We start from the raw sequence: 22,524 nt of genomic DNA, 5'->3' as shown, positions 1-22,524 counted from the left end.
GGTTGGAATGGGGGGCAGTGGTCTCCATCTGCCAATTGGTGGGGTTCTTAGAAGTCAGACCCCAACCAATCTAGCATGTATCATCCAACCACTAGGTAGGTAATAAATACTTAAGACTGGAATACCCCTTCCTTTTTAGTAGTATAAAGTTACATTAAAATACATTTTTTAAAGGGATTATTCAGAGTAAAAAAAAAAAAATAGAAAAGCTGCTCACTCTGGTGGAATAATGAAAAGGAAGCCATACTTACCCCACCTGTTCCCCCGCCTGCTTCCCTTCACAATTGCTCAGTCCCCCACTGCTCCCCACTGCAGGCTGCAACAGCAATGACATCTCAACAATGGGGCTGCTGCAGCTAGTTACCTGCCAAAGCAAGCCAATGACCAACTGGAGCTTTCCCATGTCTCTGGTGTCAGTGATGTCATCGCTGTCTCAATGCAGCAGGAAGTACAGTAGTGAGAATTTAGTGGAACTTTGACAAGTTACATTTATCATTGTAAGGCGAGTTTCACACGGGCAAACAGAATTTTGCCGGAAGAAAATCATGGCAAAATCGCCATGATTTTTGGGCATCAGCAATGCTTTTTTTTAGAATAATCTCACATTGCATTGCTGCTGCCCGCGCTAAAAGATTTATTGCACTAGTCAATAGGACTTTCTAATGTCAAAATCGCCTCACATTTTTTTGCGTTTCAATGCGATAAAAAGGAGGTTCCATAGGGAAGCATGGAAGATTTAAAAACAACAAAAAAACGCACATCGCCGAAAGGTAGAGTATGCTGCGATTTTTTGTTCTCTCAACATTGCATCAATGAAAACATTGCAGAAGGGAAGGAAATAGAGATGAGCGAGTATACTCGCTAAGGCTAACTTCTTGAGCGAGTAGTGCCTTAGCCGAGTATATGCCCGCTCGTGTCTAAAGATTCGGGGGCCGGCGCGGGTGACAGGTGAGTTGTGGCGGTGAGCAGGGGGAGCGAGGGGGAGAGAAGAGAGGGATTTCCCCTTCGTTCCTCCTGCTCTCCCTCGCCGCTCGCCGCCTGCCGCCGGCACCTGAATTTTTAGACATGAGCGGGCAGATACTCGGCTAAGGCACTATTAGCTCGTGTAGTTAGCCTTAGCGAGTATACTCGCTCATCTCTAGAAGGAAACCATTAAAAATCATTGGTTTCATAATCTGCTTTTTTTACTGAGTCTCGCACCATGGGAAATTGCGCGATTTTCTCGCCTGTATTTGAGCTTTGTTGAATTTAATTTGATCCAGCACCTTCCTCTGATTTACAGTAATTCAACAAACACATGATCTGTCAATTGAGTCCTCTAATCCTTACATGCTGCTTCATACAAGCACAGTTAGAATAGACACAGAAGAGGTTAAAGGAAACAAATAGAGATGAGCGAGCGTACTCGGAAAAGCACTACTCGCTCGAGTAATTTGCTTTATCCGAGTATCGCTGTGCTCGTCCCTGAAGATTCAGGTGCCGGCACGGAGCGGGGAGCTGCAGGGGAGAGCGGGGAGGAACGGAGGTAAGATTTTTCTCTCCCTCTCTTCCGCCCGCTCTCCCCTGCTCCCCGCTGCGACTCACCTGTCAGCCGCAGCGGCACCCGAATCTTCAGGGACGAGCACAGCGATACTCGGATAAAGAAAATTACTCGAGCGAGTAGTGCTTTTCCGAGTACGCTCGCTCATCTCTAGAAACAAACCCTTTGCTTAGTGTTCCCTGCTAAGGGTATGTTCACATATTGCCGACTCGCTGCGGATGTTCTGCGGCAGAAAATCAGCAGTGAATGCTGAGCCATTAAATCCAAGCCAACTCCGCACCAAGTGGTGAGGGTTTTGATGCGGAATTTGGTGCAGATTCACTGCGGATTTCACCTTTTATTTATCTGCAGCATAAATTGACATGCTGTGGATGTAAAGTCTGCAGCCCTGCCCAAGTCAATTCACGCTACAGATGTTCCCTGCAGCATGTATATGGGAATTTTTAGGCCTCATTCACATGGTAAGTGCCAAATGCATACTGAATTGCTCCGATGTGGATCTAACGCTTTAATCTGCAGCAGAAATCCAAGGCTTAGACTCGGAGTTCTGCGTTGGATTTTGATGTGATGGGGCTTTAGCCCCAGTCAATGGGATAAATTCACATCTGGCCGATCAATGTGGAATGTGGAAACCACGTCAAGAATTGCAGAAAAAAATTCTTTTTTTCTGCAATGTAGATTTCAAACTCCGTGTTTGGAAAAATCCGCACCTTTTGAAGTATGGCAACCATTTTGGTACAGAATCCGTTGCAAAATTACAGTTACACAATGCTTGTAATGAAAATGTTGGAGATTGTCTCGAGCGAATTCCATTGTGTTGGTAGAATTTCTGACCATATAAACATACCCTTAATGTCTGGCTCTTCTATGCTAGCAGTTCCTATGATGTGCAACTGTATCAGTTATATGGTGCTTTAATGATTATAGCCCAATGTACAGCATAGTATTGTATAAGAACTAACCTTCTTCTCTGCTGACGGTGACAATGGGGCTCATCAGTTCTAGACCAGGATCTCCGTTAGCATTGACTGCCCTTGCAGCACATTGCACCCTGGAACCAGCATGAAAATAGATGGAGTCTAAACTGATTGACTTGGTGTCAGTAAAAAATGTATTAGAATCCACTTCTCGCATAGGACTGGTTACCCCATCGCTACCACTAGGGGCGCTCACCAGCCAACGGTATTGAGTGAGTGTGTCATTAATATTCTCAGCACTGCAGATGGAGCCTGTTTTGTCAAACTCGGAATATTTTGGATTGCATGCCTAGGAAACAAAAAATATTATTGATATACCACTAAATTCATGAAAATGTCCAGTGTAACGCGGATAACTAATATAACTGAGTAAATAGTGTATGTTCACCGTTAACACCATTTTAGGAAAGCAGTGTAACTACAAAGTTACTCAGCTTTAGGGCTTTGACAGACGAACATAGGCGCAAATACGCTCAGCGCAGGTTTGGAGATGGCAACCAGCCTGTTATGCGAAAATCTATGCATAGTACTATCATTTTTATGCTCGAAATGTCAGTTCACGCACACGCGTGATACTACTTTTCCATGGAGTACAATGACTATTTAACCCTTTCCAATCCACTGTCTGACGTCTAAAGACATTCTGATTGAAGGCTGTACAGCTTCAATGTCAGAAGACGTCCGGCAGGGTATTCTTACTGTATATTACTGGCCGCTCTGTTGTCAGGGGCCTCTCCAGCATGTCACATACCGCAGTACTGGCTCTAGCCAGCAGATGGCACCATTGTATTAATGGCAGAAAGAAAAAAGCCCCCTAGGAAACCCTGAATCCAAAATTGGATTGCAAAGGGTTAAAGCCTTATAAGGGCCGTCTGTCTTCTTTTCCCTGTGCTGTCCGCAGTGTCACACCCTTTTCCTTGATTTTTTGACTCTTCCATAGACGTCTACGGTAGCTAGCGGTGTAAAACGCAGAAAGATAGGGCAAGTTCAACTTTTTCTTGCTCGCTGAAATTGCACGACAAACACGCTCATGAGAATGAACCTACAGATTTCAATGGTTTCTGTTTGTTACGTTTTGTGGGCATGATTTTCAAGCGCTCAAAAATGTGCGCAAACATGTCGTCTGTTTAAGCCCTTTAAGGTAGGTACATCATATATACAGTATATAAAACCATTTCTAAATGTGAATATACATTTTAAAGCGACATTGCACAAAAAATCTAGAAAATTCGTATTATATTTACACTTTCACAGATTATCGCACTAAATAGCGATTAATGCAACTCTATAGTGATGCATCTGTATGTGTGAAGGTTTAAGCAGTGCACTTGTAAATGGGATCAAACACTGCCTTTCACCCATGAACTTAGGAAAGCCACTTGACTACTTAATGCACAGTAAAGTAATAATGCTAGATGGTGCTGTCTTCACTATGAGATATACAGCAGGTTTTTCACAATGGTTCTGCTGAATGACAAATCTGTTGTATTATGTCTGGTTTCACATTATACTACCTATTAGTTGGCTTTGTTTATGAAAAACTGCAAAATGTGACACAATTTTTAGTCCAATTTTTGAAGGACAGTGTAACACTCTTTTTCACAGAGCCATGTCCTTTTATTCGACGAGTCATAAAAAGTGTGCGGAAGTGTTTAAAAACATATGATAAATGTGACTGTTTTCTAGTGTAATTTGAGGTAAAAAACTGGCGTATTTCCTATACTAACTTTGCCCCATTATATGTATTTCTGTGAAGCGGCTAATGGTAGAATGACAGATTACTTACTGTTACACATACTACAGGATATCCTGTTGGAGGCCTCGGACTTTCTTTTGCTTTAGAGGTATCATCATACATCAAAAGTGAAACAACTTGGGGTACAGCTGGGAAAGTCACATCAGCAACACTATCCATTTCTTCAATGTACACAATAGCTTTGTTCATCTGAAAAGATCAGATAAGTATCATCTGACTGGTAATGACTGTCCCCCATGCATACATTAATAAACCATGATTGCAACTAAATAAGGTGACAAGATGTCCCGATTTAGGCAGGACAGGCATTTGTCACGCTTTTGTCACGCTTTCTGGTGACGTCTGGTCACTATTAAAGTGATTACTGGGCGGGGTGGCGCAGCTCCCTGCCCGGAAATCACTATGCAACACCTAGGGTCAGATGCATACACTGATGGCAGTGTGTGGATCCGGGATCCTCCTCCCCTCAGCTCTCCTCTTTGGTTCCGCTAGAGAGGAGATGATAGCAGAGGGGAGGAGATGCTGCTGCGGGCGAACAAACTTCCACCCACCAGCAGCAGCGCTGAGAGGATCATCGGCGCTGTGAAGAACAGGAGGAGGGTAAGTATATGGGTCACTGTGGGGTTCACTGGGCTAGTACAGCGGAGAACTAATACTATGGGTCACTGTGGGGGTCACTATTATTGCTGGGGTGAGTATAGGGGAGCACTAATACTATGGGGCTTCTGTTGGGATCACCAATATTACTAGGGCTTCTGTGGGGGTCACTACTATTGCTGGGGATACTGTGGGGATCACTACTATTACTGGGGATACTGTGGGGGTCACTATTATTGCTTGGACTTCTGTTGGGGGTCACTACTATTGCTGGGGCTTCTACAGGGTCACTACTATTGCTTGGGCTTCTGTGGGGGTCACTACTATTGCTAAGGCTTCTGTGGGGGTCAGTACTATTGCTGGGGATACTGTGGGGGTCACTATTATTACTGGGGATACTGTGGGGGTTACTTCTATTGCCGGGGCTTCTGTGGGGTATCACTACTATTGCTGGGGCTTCTGTGGGGGTCACTACTATTGCTGGAGCTTTTGTGGGGTTCACTATTATTGTTGGGGCTTCTGTGGGGGGTCACTATTATTGCTTGAGCTTCTGTGGGGATCAATATTATTGCTGGGGATTCTGTGGGGGTCACTGCTATTGCTGCAGCTAATGTGGGGTTTCTATTATTGCTGGGGATACTGTGGAGGTCACTACTATTGCTCTTCATTGTCTTACTCCATATTGCCTACTTCCCTTTACTTCCATCTTCTAACACTGTTTATCAATACAAAATAAGCTGGAACCCCCACCTTTTTCCCTAACTCCAGGGGCTTGTCACAGCTTAACTGATTTACGACGGTGCCTAAATAAACTTAACTCTTTAGTTTTCCGACTCTCTCTTCTTATTAAATGAAGTGCAGCCTAACTACACTTTGTTAAATGCACTGGTAGTTAGAACAGTTGCCCTTAACTTACAGGTAAAGTACTTTTATCCTGTAGTGCCAGTCCAGGTTACTACATTATTGCTTGGGCTTCTGTGGGCATTACTATTATTGCTGGGGCTTCGGTGGGGGTTACTATTATTGCTGGGGATACTGTGGTGGTCACTACTATTGCTGGGACTTCTGTGGGGGGCACTATTATTGCTGGGGCTTCTGTGGGAGTTACTACTATTGCTGGGGATATTGTGGGGATTACTATTATTATTAGAGCTTCTGTGGGGTTACTATTATTGCCGGGGCTTCTGTGGGGGTTACTATTATTGCTGGTGATACTGTGGGGGTCACTACTATTGCTGGGACTTCTGTGGGGGTCACTATTATTGCTGGGGCTTCTGTGGGGGTCACTATTATTGCTGGGGCTTCTGTTAAGGTTACTATTATTGCTGGGGATACTGTGGGGATTACTATTATTGTTAGGGCTTCTGTGGGGGTTACTATTATTGCTGTGGCTTCTGTGGGGGTTACTATTATTGCTGGGGCTAGTATAGGGGAGCGATAATACTACTGGGGTCACTGTGGAGGTCACTATTACTAGTGAGGCCACTCTGCAAATAGCAGGGTACCTCAAGCTGTCAGAAATGCTGCAGAAATGTCCACAGCGTAAATTTCTGCTGCAAATTTCGCATGTAAAAGAACATTCAAAATCTGTACCATTGGTGCAGATTTTGACTAGAAATCAGCTGCAGATATGCAGCAGTGCTCCCCCTCGCCTCCTCCGAGGGCTTCCCACTGTCAATGCTCCCCAGTTTCCGGTTCCCAGCAGCCTGGTCAGGTGGGGCGCCACCAGTCAGGTGAGGCCACTACAGGCCACTGGGAACCAGAAGCAGGGAGTGCTGAGAGCAGGAAGCCTTTGGAGGAGGTGAGGGGGAACACCGCATAGTATGAAATCAACTGCGAATACGCAGCTGATTTTCAGTCAAAATCCACACAAATAGCACAGATTTTGACTGCTTTTTGGATGCAGAAATGCTGCGGAATTTAATCCCAGCCTTTTTTTGAACCGGATCTATATTTTTTATAACGACGGAGGTAAAATCATAAGTCGTGATAAGCCCCTTCCCTGACCGCAGTCCTCTGTCCCGCTTTGACCCTGGGAAAATCTGGTTACCTTAAACTAGCTTGAACTTCTAAACACAGATCTATGGACTGTGACACCCGGTGTTAGAACTGAATGCTGATACAAGAAGCCTGTGTTCTCAGGATTAGAAAGGGTTCCTGGTAATGTTCCCCTCGTATTAAAATTTTTAAATAGTGTTCCTCTTTATTTCAATAATCAACTTTCGCTACAGAAAAATTGCAAGCTTCATACCTGGGTTTCAGCCACCATGTTATCATCTGGTTTCAAATGAATTGTGAAAGCTTCCCGCATTTCTCTTTGGCCATCATATAGTATTTCTAATTCAACAAAATGCTCTGTGTCCCCTTCTTTAAACTCAACATCTGTGGAAAGAAAAATACAATGACCATCCAGAGAAGGTAATCCTAAAAAAACACTAAGGCATCTAAAATCATGGATTTAACTATTTGACCATATAACTTAACAGGGTATTCTCACTGTTTCCTGCTAGCAGCAACATCAAGGCTGACAGAGGTGGCCAGATTTATTGAAACAGCCGAGCACCCTGGTCTTAGCCGTTTCCATAACCACCATGGAAGTAAATGGGAGTTATGTAAACAGCATAGCACACTGAGCTACAAAGTTTTCACATCTCAAAAGTTACAAAAGCAGTGTAGATTAACTTCCATTCTCTTCTATGAAAATCTGGCCACCCCTCAAAGACTGGATGTGGCAGCCACTCGGGCATAGTGAGATAGGTCTATGTTGTTCTCTTAGCTGAGAATACCCTTTTAATAAAAGTCTAGTAGTAAATTAATCCAATGAATTTGTCCACAAAACTAATCATGAATGTTGAACTGCATTACAGTTTCAGACTTAAGGATTTTTCAGAACTGCAATAATGATGACCTATACTGAAAATAGGTTATCCATATAAGACTGATGCAGACCAACTCAAGACACTCCACTGATAAGCTCACTGAAATGGGACTGAGCTGCAGTGGACTACAATAACAGACATAGCCAGAGCTTCATTCAGTTAGCTGATCAGTGGGTGTTGTGGCAAGTGGGATCCTCGCCTGTGGATTGACGACCTCTCTGTCGGGAATGGGCACCAAGCATATTGAAAATACTCCAGACACTTGGATTTCTTTAAGTCTGGCGCTCGCCAGTTTTATTTCACGATACATCAAGCATATGCTGCATGTAATACAAAGTCCATGTGCACCTCACCTGGCTGTGAGTCCAGGGTTGTCATCCCTGTCAGACTCAGGCCTTTGCTTCCTTGCACCTACAGAGGTATGAATCCAGGGTTGTCGTCCCTGTTGGACTCGGGCCTTTGCTGGTCTACCTTGGACCACCAGCCTGCAGCACCTCACCTCTGCTGAGCTGGCACTTTATGCCCTGAGTGTAGCAGGAACTGATTCTTTTATCTCACTTCCTGCCACACCCATAGGTGATTTCTCAATTTCTCCAGTGCCAGAATGCCTGACTATCGCCCTCTGCAGGCTATTCTATTTATTGCACTCCTACAGTTTATAATGAGCTGGTTGGGCCCTCACTGATCTGATATTAAAGACCTATCTTAACGAAAGACCATCAATATTGGACTCCCGGAAAATCTCTTTAAAATGTAGTGCTCGATCCATATGAGTTAAGGTTGGGACATCGACACAAAAATATCGATAGCCGATGGTATCGACTATCGCTGAACAAACTATTGATTATTGTAAAATATCGGTGGAAAACTAACAATATTTCGATATAATGACTTTTTAAAATGCTGGATAAAAATAAAACAGGTCTAGGAGTAATAAAGCAACACAATCAACAAGAAAAATTATAGTTTTCTTTTAAAACTTTAAACTGCTGAATTTATTATTACCTTCTAACTATTAATAACATCATGAAGATATATTAACGTTTCACATGAAAAAAAAAATTACAGATGAAACATATAATTATAATTAGGTATGTGAAAATAAGTTTTTTTATCATTGGCCCCAATAATCGTTATCTAATGAGCCAAGAAATATTCATTTTCTCACATGCTTTCCCTTCACAATGCTCCTTCAAACAAACATAATTTCACCAGCTTTTAAAAACATTCTTTTTGCAGGGACCGAAGTAGCAACTACAGAAAGATATTTTCTACCAAGCTGGTACAAATCGGAGTAGGGTTGACATATTTCCCTCCATATTTTAAAAGGATGGTCTCCTAAACGACCTGGGGTGGCAGGGGTCTCCTATCTTTTCTATGGGCACTGCGTTTGTGTTAGACACTAAACGCATAACATGTCGGGTCTCCTTTTCTGGACGCGACCTTCGTGGGTTCAGCGCAGCCCTCCATCTGCATGTGGAAATGCTTTCATTTAGAAAGCATTGCCCAAAGCCATTGCGTTAGACGCAAGCGTTCAGAGCCTGTTCAGAACATGTGGAGAAGGGGCCGAAGATCCCACTATTTCTTAAAGTCGTTTGCCTGGAGCAAACCTTATTGGTGGCAAAGAGTCACCTCACACTTTCCAAAAGTTTCTAGAACTTGTTTATAAATTCTTTTCGCCTAGAGCAAAACTACATCCTGTACTGACACAAAGGGAAGGGCAGAATCTAAAGAAAGAAAATATGGTCACCGGACCACAAGACACGTTCCTTCTTTACAAAAATCAATATTATATCACCTTAAACTATCGATGCTACCAATATATCGGACATAACAATATCAATGAAAAGTATCGCCAAAGCATTAGCGATATATCGATATTTCGATATATCGGTTTTCGATATCCCAACCTTAATGTGAGTGATTCTAAGGAACAGGAACTGGTACTCCAGTTTGAGCAAACAAATGTTATTCTTTGTATAAGGAAAAGTTACATTATACTTTTTGTGTCAATTCCTTACAGTTTTCACGATTTCCCCTTGAAGTCATTCAATGCCAAATTTGTTGTTTATCTTCAGTGGACAAAAATCTATTCTGATCATCTGATGGACATATGTGAGTTCTGCTGGCTACAAGACATGGCTCCAATACACATACTGTAACTATAATCACTACTAGAGCTGTGTGTCTGTCCATTTCCAGGACAGATTTATATCTTCTGGATAAAACAATGCAAATGAATGATGGAATAATTCTCCACAACGCCACCTATTGGAATGGTCGCTACCCTATGAGTCAATATTCAACCTCTTAACAAGCCCTGCAATATGACTAGGGATGTGAGCCAAGGCAGATTCCATGTACATACAGCTGTTTTGGGGTTACTGCCCCCCATCAGTGTACCGGAGGATTAACAATGAATGTTTCTTTTGAATCATAGCAAGCAAAACAATGAAGAATTGATGAAGGCATATTGGAAAATAGTAAGTTTTTTTTTGTTTTTTTATGTCTTATTAGTTAAAATTGCAATACCCTTTTGATATATGACTGGACTTAGTTTAATAGCTTTGGTTTCTGAACATTAGACTTCTTCATTCGAATGAAGATCAGCTTAGGGTGGGCTTCATTCAGTATGACAACATTGATGAAATCTGGTCAATTTTCCAGACATGAGTAATATCAACCCCCCTTGATATAAATATACAAGTTCAATATATAAATATCTTACCTTCAGATAATGGATTGTAGTCTTCACCAGAAGTGGCTGATCCATCCTTTGTATGAACTCTTACAATGGACACTTTGGAACTGTCACCAACACGTAATATGGGGATCTTCACAACACCAAGTTCTCCTAATTCCTGAGGCTCTTTAACACTATATTTTACTTCGGAAAATCTAATAATGGGTTCTGTGAAAATGCATATACGTTAGAGGAGGGAATGCATTGTAACAAATAAGACGCAGTAAAATGGCTTATTCACAACATTATGTGTTGAACGTCAGCACTGCACTTGTGTCCAATTTCATATTCTGGAGGTAAGCTTTTTATGGACAACAAAGGCTGTGCAGCCTAATTAGTCCCTGGTGTTTTCGATGTCCCTGTCAAAGGCGCAGTTCATTGCACAATTGCGCTAGGATCAGGTGTGCATTTGTGCATCTCCATAGACTCATGGACAAATGTGCACCAAAATAGAGCATGTCATGTTTGGGTTTTTTTGAGCGTGTGAAATGCAGGTGCAAAAGCGAAAGTGAGAATGAACCCAGTGCAAATGCTCTCATGCGAAGCCGCTCTCAATGTGGATTTTGACGCTGATCCACATTAGAGTTCACCTTCCCAATTGAAAATCTGCTGCAGATCTGAAATAAAATCCACAACAGACTATGGAAACTCCATACCACATCTGTAATGTGTGAATGCCCCCCGAGGCTGCTTTAACATAGCTGAGAAGCTTACGTGAGATTTGTGCGTTGTGAGACGGATCAGAATGCACGTTCACGAGCATGATATTGGGCAGAGTTTCTCAGCCCAATGTCGCGCTCGCCCATTGTAGGTTGCCTTAGGGTAAATGCACACTAGATGGATTTTCTGTGTAGATCTATACTTGGAAAATTCACAGTAGAATACACGACCAGCAAAGTTTCAGCACAGAAATTTTCAGCGCAGAAATTGACCTGTGGTACAGATTTTTCAACCTGCAGCATACGAATTTAGGCAATGGATTGTTCGCTTATTATCGGTTTTTCTCAATTGATATCAATAGGGAACTTAAAATCCAAACTACAGCTGCAATGAAATCTATTTGTTGCCAATTCGTTAGTTTGGATTTCTGTCCAGATTTTGGCAGATTTGGTGTGTAAATTTTCCGAAACTAGTGTGTATTTATACTAACACTCAGAATGGAGTAAAATGAATGACTTGTTTTCATGCATAGCTACATATCTTTGTATATCCATCTTATAAATCAAAGTATCTGTTATAGATATGCTGCTTTCCAGGATGCAATAATAAGGAAACTCAATATAAATTGTCAGTTTATGTTCATAATTTCCATAAATGATCAATTGACACAGTGATACAGTAAGCCCGAGGCAAACAACCAGTGCAGAGAAAATGAGTAACTCACTATCTTCCACATCTTTTATCTTCATCAGTGTTTCCTTTTGATCTCCAAGAGCAGCTCCAAAATGTGAGTCACTTTTGGGCATTCCAAGAAGTAGTCTGAATTCTTCTTCCTCTTCATAGATTGTATCATCCGTTAGTGTCACCATACACGGCTTCTCAATCTCCCCTGAGGAAGTAAGATTACATTGATTTATGACATAGCGCTTCAGAATAAGTTGGCACAATGCAAATAAAGATTCTTATATTTATAAGAACACTGCTTTAAATGCTTTACGTCAGAGGCGTAACTTGAAGCTCCTGGGCCACAACTATAATGCTTTATTCATAGTACTGGGCTCCCTATATGGAGAAGAAAGGCCTTTTGGGCCCCTTAGGGCTCCTGGGCCTGGGTGCAACCGTATCCCCTGCATCCACTATAGTTACGCCCCTGCTTTACGTGTGAACCAGTAAAACACTACTGACAAGACAACTCAGATACAACAAATACCCTTATAGAACAGTACCTGGGAGAAATACTACCAAAGAGTCTTCAGTATTCGGCCTTTCTTCATAGTCCAGTGTAACCTGTGCAGAGCCCTGGCGGGTGTAGCATCGTACTGACGACTTTTGGCTAACGTCACCACTTCGGTAAATGATAGCTGATACCTGCTTATCCTTCTCATTCACAATGTATACCTGCTCCTTGAACTGCACCTTGGGCACTGCAAGTAATACATTATTAGGAATTTACCTGAATTGCAGTGTAAATGCATTAGATACTAATGATGCGGACTGTGTTGTAAAGTTTGATCACAAGATGTGCTCTTTTATTTCATCCATATCCATATAATTGTATATACTCAGAGCATCATGCTATATATTGGTATGTACAAGTATTATGATCATCATATGTGTAGTAAAGAACAATCCCATCTACATATTACTCCATATGTGGATGTCCTTGCTCCTCGCTACAGATTTGACATTCTTCATGCTCATAAAAAAGGTCTTGTAAAAACTTAGTTATAATACACTAGAATAACAATAGTAATTATATACTCATGTAATGGTTACTCTTTACAGCACTATACAGAACAGCCTACTTAATGACATACAGTACAACTTACAATCAGAGATGGTGTCATTGATTGTGACAATGGTTTTGCTTGGCTCTCCAAGTACAGCGTTTACAGGCATACGAAGAACTAGTTCAAACTTTTCAAGACCTTCTAAAGCAGGTTGGCCCAAGTCATCAAGAATGGTCACGCGAAAACTTTGCATGTTGACACCAGGGGCAAAGTCAAGATTTCTACTAATGCCAACATAATCTGTTCCAGCTGTATAATAAAAGAAACATGGTTCAGTAAAGAAAGCAATGTGGTAATACTGATTCTGATAGCTAGGAATGGACATTGCAAAAATAACGAATGCCCTACAGTTTCTTGGGAACATATCACCAGTCTATTACACCATAAAGAATACAGGATGCAATAAACACAGGGTTGTATTCTGCTGCCAGACTTTGTATTCTGCTATCATGCCTTAAAATAATACATTCATTGTCAAAAAAATCCAGCCTCTAGAAGGAGTTGTTGTTTTGCTGCAAAACTTGGCATGCAGTTACATCTCAGGCTGATATGCAAATGATTAGAGTTGTGGTGTGATTAGATAAATGGTCTTGCCACCTGTGGCCCTAAAAGTGGTTCCACCCATCGATTATAAAAGACTCTCGGAGGATCCTTGTGTGTAGTGGAGCTTGTTTTCAGCTTGTGTAGAGCTTGTTGACCACTAGACGCCTCTACAATGCATTTGAAGAGATTTCACACCACCCGTATCACATCTTGCTTCCAAACTGGAGGCGATATAACAGGGTACTAGAGCCTCCATGCCCGCCCGTATCACATCTTGCATCCAAGCTAAAGGCGGCCCAACTGGGTACTAGAGCTTCTATGCCCACCCAAATCACATCTTGCATCCAAACAGGAGGTGGTACAACAGGGTACTAGAGCCTCCATGCCCGGCCGTATCACATCTTGCATCCAAGCTAAAGGCGGCCCAACTGGGAACTAGAGCTTCTATGCCCGCCCGTAGCACATCTTGCATCCAAACTGGAGGCGGGCCAACAGGGTACTAGAGCCTCCCCTCATGTTTTCAGCAATAAATGATCCTTTTGCTCTGGTATTGTATCACTCACTTATTTCAATGTCACAATCGCACAGAACGTTTTCTTTGTATTCCAAAAACTCCTTTTAGGGAATGGATTGTTTTTGACAATAAGTGTAGATTTATATCAGTACATTGCTTGATATGCAATTTTAATGTATATCAGCATGTTTTGCCAACAGATAACCTTTACTTTATTCACTTTTCAAACCAGACAGTACTTTCACCCTTCTCACCATCTGCAGACAGTGGTTCTGTTTTCCTGGATCGTACAGTGACTGTAGCGGCTTTGGAGAGATCTGTTCCCGTTCTCCAGACTCGAACTTCTACATATCCAGCACTTTCATCCACAAGATAATCAGTGTCGGCAAAGTAGAAGGCTGGCTCTAAGAACAAGAAATAGAATTGTTACTTTTTTTTTAGAATATCACTCATCCACTAAATGTATATGCATGAACCAAAAGACACAAGTTTCCATGTAGCATTATAAACTAAAGGTGGCCATACAGCTTAGGTTGGCTTCGGACGACCATATTTGCGCATGTAAAATACATGCTAATGGGTTCGTTCTCATGAACGATTTTTGCACGCGCAAAAAAAATAGGTCCTGCTCTATCTCTCTGTGTATTGTGCAGCAAAAGCGCACATATACGTCTATGGAAGGTGCGCAAATGTGCACGCAAAAAACAGTAACATGGGCAAAACGCTACGCAATTCAGTGAAAAACAGAACACATTTGGACCTCATTAGATTAAATAGTCTTTTAAATCAAGGCAGGGGTGATTTGCAAGCGCATGTGAACAGGCCCTGCGTGCGCAAAAAGGGAAGTACTATGTGACGATACACGTGCCCAAATCTACCTCCTCAGCCTTGTTCACTGCACAATTCCGCATACGGTTGTCTGAAGCCGCCTTTAGATAGCTAACATGTAGTCTCTCACACCACAAACACATGAATGATCAGGTAAGTGTGCATGTGTTCTTCATGGGGAGAGGGAAATAAGCCGCTACCGGACACTGCTGATGCCAGCTCCTGTGAGACCAAATGATCAAACATGTAGAAATCCAACATGGGTGATCCTTCTTTCTCCAAACATCTGCTACGAGGGAATAGACAGACCCCCTCACTGGTTCCACTGAAATTCTTGGATTTGGCCAACATATATTTAATATGTGAAGGCAGCCTTGGTTCTATGTTGTCACAACTAATTTGGAAAGGTAAGAAGTTGGGGGAATTCCATCTAAAGTGTTGAGATCTAGAAGTTTCCCTTCCTTCATATTTGCTGTCCACTACCTGTTGTCAAAGCAAACCTCTCCAAGTAACGGAGACAACAGGATGGAACACAGGAAGTGTGGTGGTGGTGGGGTGATGACTCATAGTGCTCTTAGAAATCTATAGATAGTCGGTGTGTGTGTGTGTGTGTGTGGGGGGGGGGGGGGGGGGGAGTCCCAAATGCAGACATGGCTGCAACAGTAAAGTAATTTACAGCTACTGATGTTACAGGCTCACTACTTAGTACTTCTCTAGTGTCCTCCATATTAATGATCACTGATAATAGCAGCTAGTCTCCACCCACCAGCTCAGAGAAAAGAGAAGTCCATACATGCAAATTTGCTCATAATATATTAATTTTAAAGGTGTTTTTCCAGGACTAGAAGAAAAGTTCTTATCCCAGAAAGAGGGCCACATCACCCCATGGATAGTTTTTGGTATTGCAGTTTAGCTCTAGTCACTTGAATGGTCATGAGTGGCAATACCAAACACAGCAGAGCATTTTCCTAGTTCTGGACACACTCTGTTAAACATGTTGACATTTGATACTAAACAAGAATATTGATCAATCAAACAATAGTTCTTAGGCGCAAATGCAAGGAAATTGCATTCTACTAATTAGTTCTCATGCGTCCTTTTTCTCTTTCCTTGTTCTGCCAACACATATATGTAATAGTACCATGCTCACTTAGCCCTGGTCTTCCTCTCAGTGCTCTTATTTGTACTTATGCAAACACCTCTAGCACCTCAGTGCTGATGCTTCTGGATTTCATCATGCTCTTCATAAATTAACCTTACAGATTAATGTATGATTAAACTCTTCCCAAAAACAGTAATGCAAGTTTGCTTCAAAATACTATGAGATGTGCAAGCCCCATGAAGCAGCTTGGAAAAACAGTGCAAATACTTTTATTTTAAATCGGTTTTCCCAGAATGTGACACTAATGCCAGGAGAACGTGTGATAAAGCTGTGGTCTCTGATTGGCTTCAGTAGTCACCTGACATTTATCAGACATACAGACCGGGAGCCGGAGTGGCTTCCCAGGGGAACTGAAGAGAGTTGAGTATTGCCTCTTTTGTTATTTTATGCCATGCCCAGCTGTAAAATTTTTTTTTAAGTGGGAAAACCCATTTTAAGTTAAAGGGAAAGCCTGTGAGTATTATGGATCCCTTCTTCTTCCCTACCTGGAGGATTAAGAGAAAGAGAAGCCACAATTAATTGCGAGTCCCCACCATGCAGCGCTAAAGTGTATGTTTCTGTTCCATGAGTATGTACCAGTAGAGACTTGTCGAGTGTTCGTGAAAGGTGTCCTGGAACCGAAATACGCAGGTAACTTGGCCTGTGAAAGTCCCTCTGTCATCCCATGTTTCCTCCCTGTAACACCACGTCTTCTTTTACACTAAGTGTATTGCCAGTGGATGTCAATTGTTACTAGACTGTTACAAGTTGTGTTACCAGTAAACAGCTTTACCGACCATTCCCGATTCTGCCTTTAAACTTCAACTCTGCGTGTTGGGATGAGACAGCTGCAGTATATCGTTTCCCCAGAAGAGGCTAGACGGTTTGCAGGGTTTCCCCACAGTAGAAAAAAGTTGGAAATGACTAACATTGAAGTTTCATTATATATGTATAAGATTACCTCCGGTTTAGGGACACAAAATGTGAGAAAACATTAAAAATGAAGTCTCAAATATCCAGTTTTATTACTAATGGTGTAAAATAAGCTGTACTATACTATTTTAAAGACTGCTGATAAAGGATTCTTTATGCAGTTAAGTATATTAAATAAACTACTTCCAAACCAGAAGAATTCTTAAAAATACAGTAATTTAATTCTTTTTTCATGGCATGACTAATATATATATATGGCAAAATTTTAGCTAGGCTTTTCCTCACTTGGGCTAAATCAGCCAGACTTATTGGTGCCCTTAATTTTATAATGGATATCAAAGTTGGTGCAAAAGAAAAGTTGAGGCGTTGACCACGGAGCCAATGAGATTGCTGTCTATATTCTCCAAAAAGTCTTTGAAAAAGGAGAGCAGGAATTAGTTTTTAATGGGCAACTCTTCCAGCTTTTCCTTGTACAAGTTTTCTTAACTTCCCCCAATATGTTTTACTTTAATAAGTGTAACCAATTTGTCTCTTCTGCACATCGATGTCCATCTTTCTGGTTATTTACAGATCATTATGGTAGTAAATACATACCATGCTTCCAACTACTATTTATTCAGTCTTGACGCTGATACTCCTTTCCCACTTATTAATCCTCCTGCCTTAGTGATATCAACCATCTCCCCATGTTCTCATTATACCTTGTTGTTTCTGAAAAAGGACCCTTTACACTAATCCTCAAAGGAGGCTGAGAAATCAGCCTAAGAAAGCTTACCTTTGTTGTATCTACGAGGGAAGTAAAGCTTTTCTATTTCCCTGCCCTTCAAGTCTTTGTACATTGATCGTGTGCATAGGTTACAGCATGAGCAGGAAATTTATGATTAGTGCAACAATTCATGAGATCATGTTCCCATGCCCAGGTGCTTCTTGTGCTGCCTTAAAGGATATGGAAAAGACTAGGTCCTAGATCGCTAAAGAATACAATGGTTAAACAATGGCACTAGTCTGCTTCCTCCACCATGTAATTGGCAGCTTAAAGAGAATTATTTCCCCATGGCATCCATGCGTTATGGGTGGGATGTTTCATACATTCATCTAATCCAGTGGAAGTCATGTTTAAATTATTTCTATGAGGGTGGTTTCAGATGATCGTTCGCTTGCTTTTTTGCACACGCAAAAGTTGCCCATGCAATAGAACCCATTGATGCACGAAATGCATGCACAAAAAAATAGGACTTGCTCTACTTTCCTGTGAAATTGTGAACCGAGGACTTCATAGAAGTCTATGGTAGGTGCGCAAATGTGCACTCAATACCCACGCGATTGCGCAATGCGCTGCACAATTCAGTGGGAAAAAAGAACACATCTGGACCTCACTAGACTAAATAGCTTTTGAAATCATAGGAGGGGTGTTTTGTGCGCATGTGAGCTGGCCCTGCGTCCACACAAAATACAGTACCATGCGCCGATACGCATGCAAATCTACCTAATCAAACCTCCTTCCCTGCGCAAATAAGTTGTGAACAAGACCTTGCATTTAGGCACAAAGATGATCGCTCAAAAGATGGCTTTTGAGCTATCATTTTGCATAATCTACTAATTGGTACTAATGCCTATTAGTACCAATTAGTAGAGTGTGAGCTGCCTGTAGCTGAATTTATTCAGAGGACCACCCACTGTTCTCTGAATAAATTCATTTTGTTCTGCTGGCGAGGCTGACAGCTGAGAACAGCTGAGACAATGCAATTAGCTGTTATCAGCGCTCCCTAGGCAGAGCACAGCATGCGGTCCTACTTATCAGCTGTTCTGCTGACAACGGATTTCAAGCCGAACTGAAATCCATCGTTTGGCAGAAAACTGAAAGATGGGCACATTTACACACAACGATTATTGCTTAAAAGATGGCTTTTGAGTGAATTTTGAGCGATAATTGTTGTGTCTATATGGGCCTTTAGCCACACTCCTGAGGTTAGCGCTTTCGGGTTTTAACATGTTTTAACATGAGCATGATACTCGTGATTATAGGAAAATAGACCCTGGTGATTTCAATGGGTTCATCTCACTTTATTTTGCGCCCTTATACTGCAACAAATCTACAATGTTACAACAGGATGTAGCCATTTACCCATAGGTTTGCAGTTACATCCTGGTGATCCACATTGTAGCAGTATACCCTTTACAGTACTCAGTATAAAAATGTATACCTGAACTGGAAGGGAAAACTATCCTAAATCATACATAGACATAATTGGACATGTTTTTTCTGTTCTATCCATATATTCCTTTTTCTTCTTAAGACAATAGCTAAGAGAACTACCGTTGAATAGTAAGTCAGTAACCCCTTGGACCTTTTATAATGGCATTTTATAGCATTTACAAATAACAGTTGTTGTGCTCTTATACAAGTTTATTTTGTGTACATTAAATGGCCTACATTATATATACATACTGCATTATATTCATTGGATATCAGGCTTCCAGTTTCTCTTACCATCATCTGTATCTGCCAGAATAACCACTTTCACACTGGAGAATTCCTCTCCTACTCGTCCACCCATTGGCATGCTGAGAGTGACGTTGAAGATCTCATCTTCTTCATACAGAGAGTCATCAATTATGATAATACGGCAATTTTTCTCTTTTTCGTCTTTTTCAAACCGAATTATGCTGGTGTGGTCGTCTGGCCGGGTGATGTAATCAGAATACGATAAAACTGATGATGGGATAGTGCCTGTCGCTGAGTCTAAATAAATGCAAAAAAAGAGAAATTTAGTAACTACTGAAAATTTTAAAGATAGAAGGTTACAGAAGGACAGAAGGGACTTGTAATTTTTCACTCCTACCCCTTGACTGACCACTTGTGGGATAGGAAGTCAATATGACTCTTGATTACTAAACATGGAGTACATTTGAAGAGATATCACCACTGACAAAGAAATAAGGGCATAGGGGGCTCTAGTACTTTCAAAAAGAACATGGGGGCCCCTAGCATTAAAGAGACACAGATGGCCTCTATTTCTTCATAGGGGCACAAGTGGGGCTTTATTACTTTATAGGGATACTCCTGGGCTTTTTTTTATTGCTGCATTTGATGACCGACAGGGACCTGCCACTGGGATCCTGACCAATTTGTTGACTCCTGGTGTTGCTGTCGCTATGGTCAGCCAAGAAAACAGAAAGTGCTGATCAAAGTGCAACTGTCTGGGATGGTATTGCAGCACAGTTACTATTGAATTTAATGGGAACTGTGCCTGTAATTGAAGTCTATATATCTGGCCCCTCCAGAATTGTTACACATGTCATGTCTTCAATGTCGATGCACTGTGCAAAGTGTCTTGTCTTCAGTTATGTGTATTGCACAGCTGCAGGGTGTAAGTGGTTAAGATCTGCAAGTGGCAGGGAGTATAGATGAGCAAACGCACTCGTTTAGGGCAATTACTCGATCGCCTACTCGGGCGAAATGATTCGGGGGGCGCCGGGGGCGGCAGGGTGGAGCGGGGGTAGCAGTGGGGAACAGGGGGGAGCTCTCTCTCTCCCCCCCCACTCCCCTTGTAACCCCCCGTTCACCCCCGGCGCCCCCCGAATCTTTTCGCCTGATTAGGCAGTTACTCGAAAAAAGCGATGCTCGATCGAGTAATTGCCCTAAACAAGTATGTTCGCTCATCTCTAGCAGGGATATGTCTGAAAAATGTAACAAGTTTTCTAGTCACATGGTATTGAATGATATAAATATGAATGATTGAGAGTTAGGTGTGGGTCTTCAGCTGAATCCATCTGCTTCAATGGTTCTGAGAGGAATGAGAGTGCCGGCCACATGGGAGTACCTTCAACCCTCATGTGGTGAAGGGATGGAAGCAGAAGAGAGGTATCCTGAGGTCCCCAATTCCAGGAACCATCTGTAAGGCGTAAGAGAAGAAAGGAGTCTGTCATGCAGTGTTCATGCTACAGAGTACAAGTAAGTGTCAGTGGAGTGTTCTCTTCCCTCATCCTCCTCAGGAGTGTTCCCTTTCCAGGAGCGGAACCTTACAGATAACTTAGCCTGAAGGTCCGGTGTCATCCTGCGTTCTCCTCCCTGACCTTGCCTAACTGTCATTCCTGCACTGGCATGTGAAGTTTAGTATTCTAAGAAGTAAAGTTCCAGTCGGTGCCCGTTCCCAGTGATTGAGGTATTGAAGCATAATAGTGTGTGGACTTTATTGTTTCTACCGCTAACGAATCAACAGTGAGAAGGAACGGTGGCGTCACAAGGGACAACTTCTTCAGTCCACTACACATCTATACAGGTAACTGCTGTCCCAGGGTTGCCTGGAAAAGGGCCTAGCAGTACCTTGGCCGAGGCTACATGCATCCCTCTGGTAGGAGTCTGGTAGAGCCACCGTGACAAGTGCCATCTCTACCCCGGCAAGCTCCTCAGTGTGGGCCTTGTGTCTTGATCTCTGCGGGACGTTGCACAATACCAACCCAGGCCACTGCATTATGGTCAGACCTTACTTTTTCCTGACCACAGTGACAGCAGCCCAGGGAATCAACTGGTTGATTGGTTTCCTGGAAAATAAAAGCTTTTACTTTAACTGTAGGGATGAGACAGCTACAGCATAGGCTTTCACCAGAATCATCTGATTGGCAGGAATCCAAGTGGTGGGTCCCTGCCAATCGTCTGTTGATGACTTGTTAGTCATCAATAACAAAAATAAGAAAAAGTCCTGGAATTCATATTTAAAGGGGCACAGGGAGGCTGCATTAATTTAAAAGGGACAAGGGGGTTCTATTTATAGGGGAAAGGAGTGGTTATGTCTTTAAAGAGGATGTCAAAGTTGAATAAAAAAAAATCCTGCCTTCCATGTTTAAAAATAATAAACAGTTGCATATTCACCTTTCCCAGTTCCCCGCAGCTACTGTGCCACATACTTAGGTCTCCACTATGACACAGAAATTGACAGCCTTCAGTCAGCCTGTGTAGACACAGATTATGGAGACAATGTCCTTAAATGGGACTCATCAATAAAGAATAGGCCAGTGGTTATCACGATGTGATGGAAGCCACTTTATATCGTGTCTCAATTTGTTAAGGGTATGTATTGTGGCTATCCAGGTTGACATTCCCATTAAAATCCTAAATATAGATGCCCCCTCACTGTCACTCCATTCTGTATCTTGAAACAATTACTTATCAAGCATAAATGATTCACTTGTCTATAATAAAACTATACTCATGACCTTTATCTACCCCTCTCAGGTCTATGATATTCCTATGTTAGAGAAGAGTTGCCAGCCTTCCAGTAGGATAATGAATCAATAGTTGATATATGGCTCAATTCTCTACTAGCTACTGCTGTCATTGCCTTATCATTGCATTGTGACTAGAGATGAGCGAACGCGTTCGTCCGAGCTTGATATTCGTGCGAATATTAGGGTGTTCGGGATGTTCGTTATTCGTAACGAACACCATGCGGTGTTCTGGTTACTTTCACTTCCTTCCCTGAGACGTTAGCGCGCTTTTCTGGCCAATTGAAAGACAGGGAAGGCATTACAACTTCCCCCTGTGACGTTCAAGCCCTATACCACCCCCCTGCTGTGAGTGGCTGGGAAGATCAGGTGTCACCCGAACATAAAAGTCGGCCCC

The 22,524-nt window shown here is 42.2% G+C and overlaps 1 protein-coding gene across 1 annotated transcript in view; it reads right to left on the bottom strand.

Moving 5' to 3' along the window:
* Window positions 1-22,524, bottom strand: part of FREM3 (FRAS1 related extracellular matrix 3) — an 84,658-nt gene that overhangs the window by 13,892 nt on the left and 48,242 nt on the right. The window contains exons 6-14 of the mRNA XM_066573695.1: window positions 19,393-19,644; window positions 14,254-14,403; window positions 12,982-13,191; window positions 12,379-12,576; window positions 11,877-12,041; window positions 10,478-10,660; window positions 7,122-7,252; window positions 4,304-4,462; window positions 2,503-2,806 (exon numbers count right to left, since the gene is read on the bottom strand). Of these exons, the coding sequence (XP_066429792.1) occupies window positions 2,503-2,806; window positions 4,304-4,462; window positions 7,122-7,252; window positions 10,478-10,660; window positions 11,877-12,041; window positions 12,379-12,576; window positions 12,982-13,191; window positions 14,254-14,403; window positions 19,393-19,644 (1,752 nt within the window). The remainder of the gene's footprint in view (window positions 1-2,502; window positions 2,807-4,303; window positions 4,463-7,121; window positions 7,253-10,477; window positions 10,661-11,876; window positions 12,042-12,378; window positions 12,577-12,981; window positions 13,192-14,253; window positions 14,404-19,392; window positions 19,645-22,524) is intronic.

Source organism: Eleutherodactylus coqui, chromosome 7 (assembly GCF_035609145.1).
Source record: "Eleutherodactylus coqui strain aEleCoq1 chromosome 7, aEleCoq1.hap1, whole genome shotgun sequence".
Classification (NCBI taxonomy): Eukaryota; Metazoa; Chordata; class Amphibia; order Anura; family Eleutherodactylidae; genus Eleutherodactylus; species Eleutherodactylus coqui.
The sequence above is the reverse complement of the archived record's forward strand: the minus strand, read 5'-3'. Positions and strand labels throughout refer to the sequence as shown.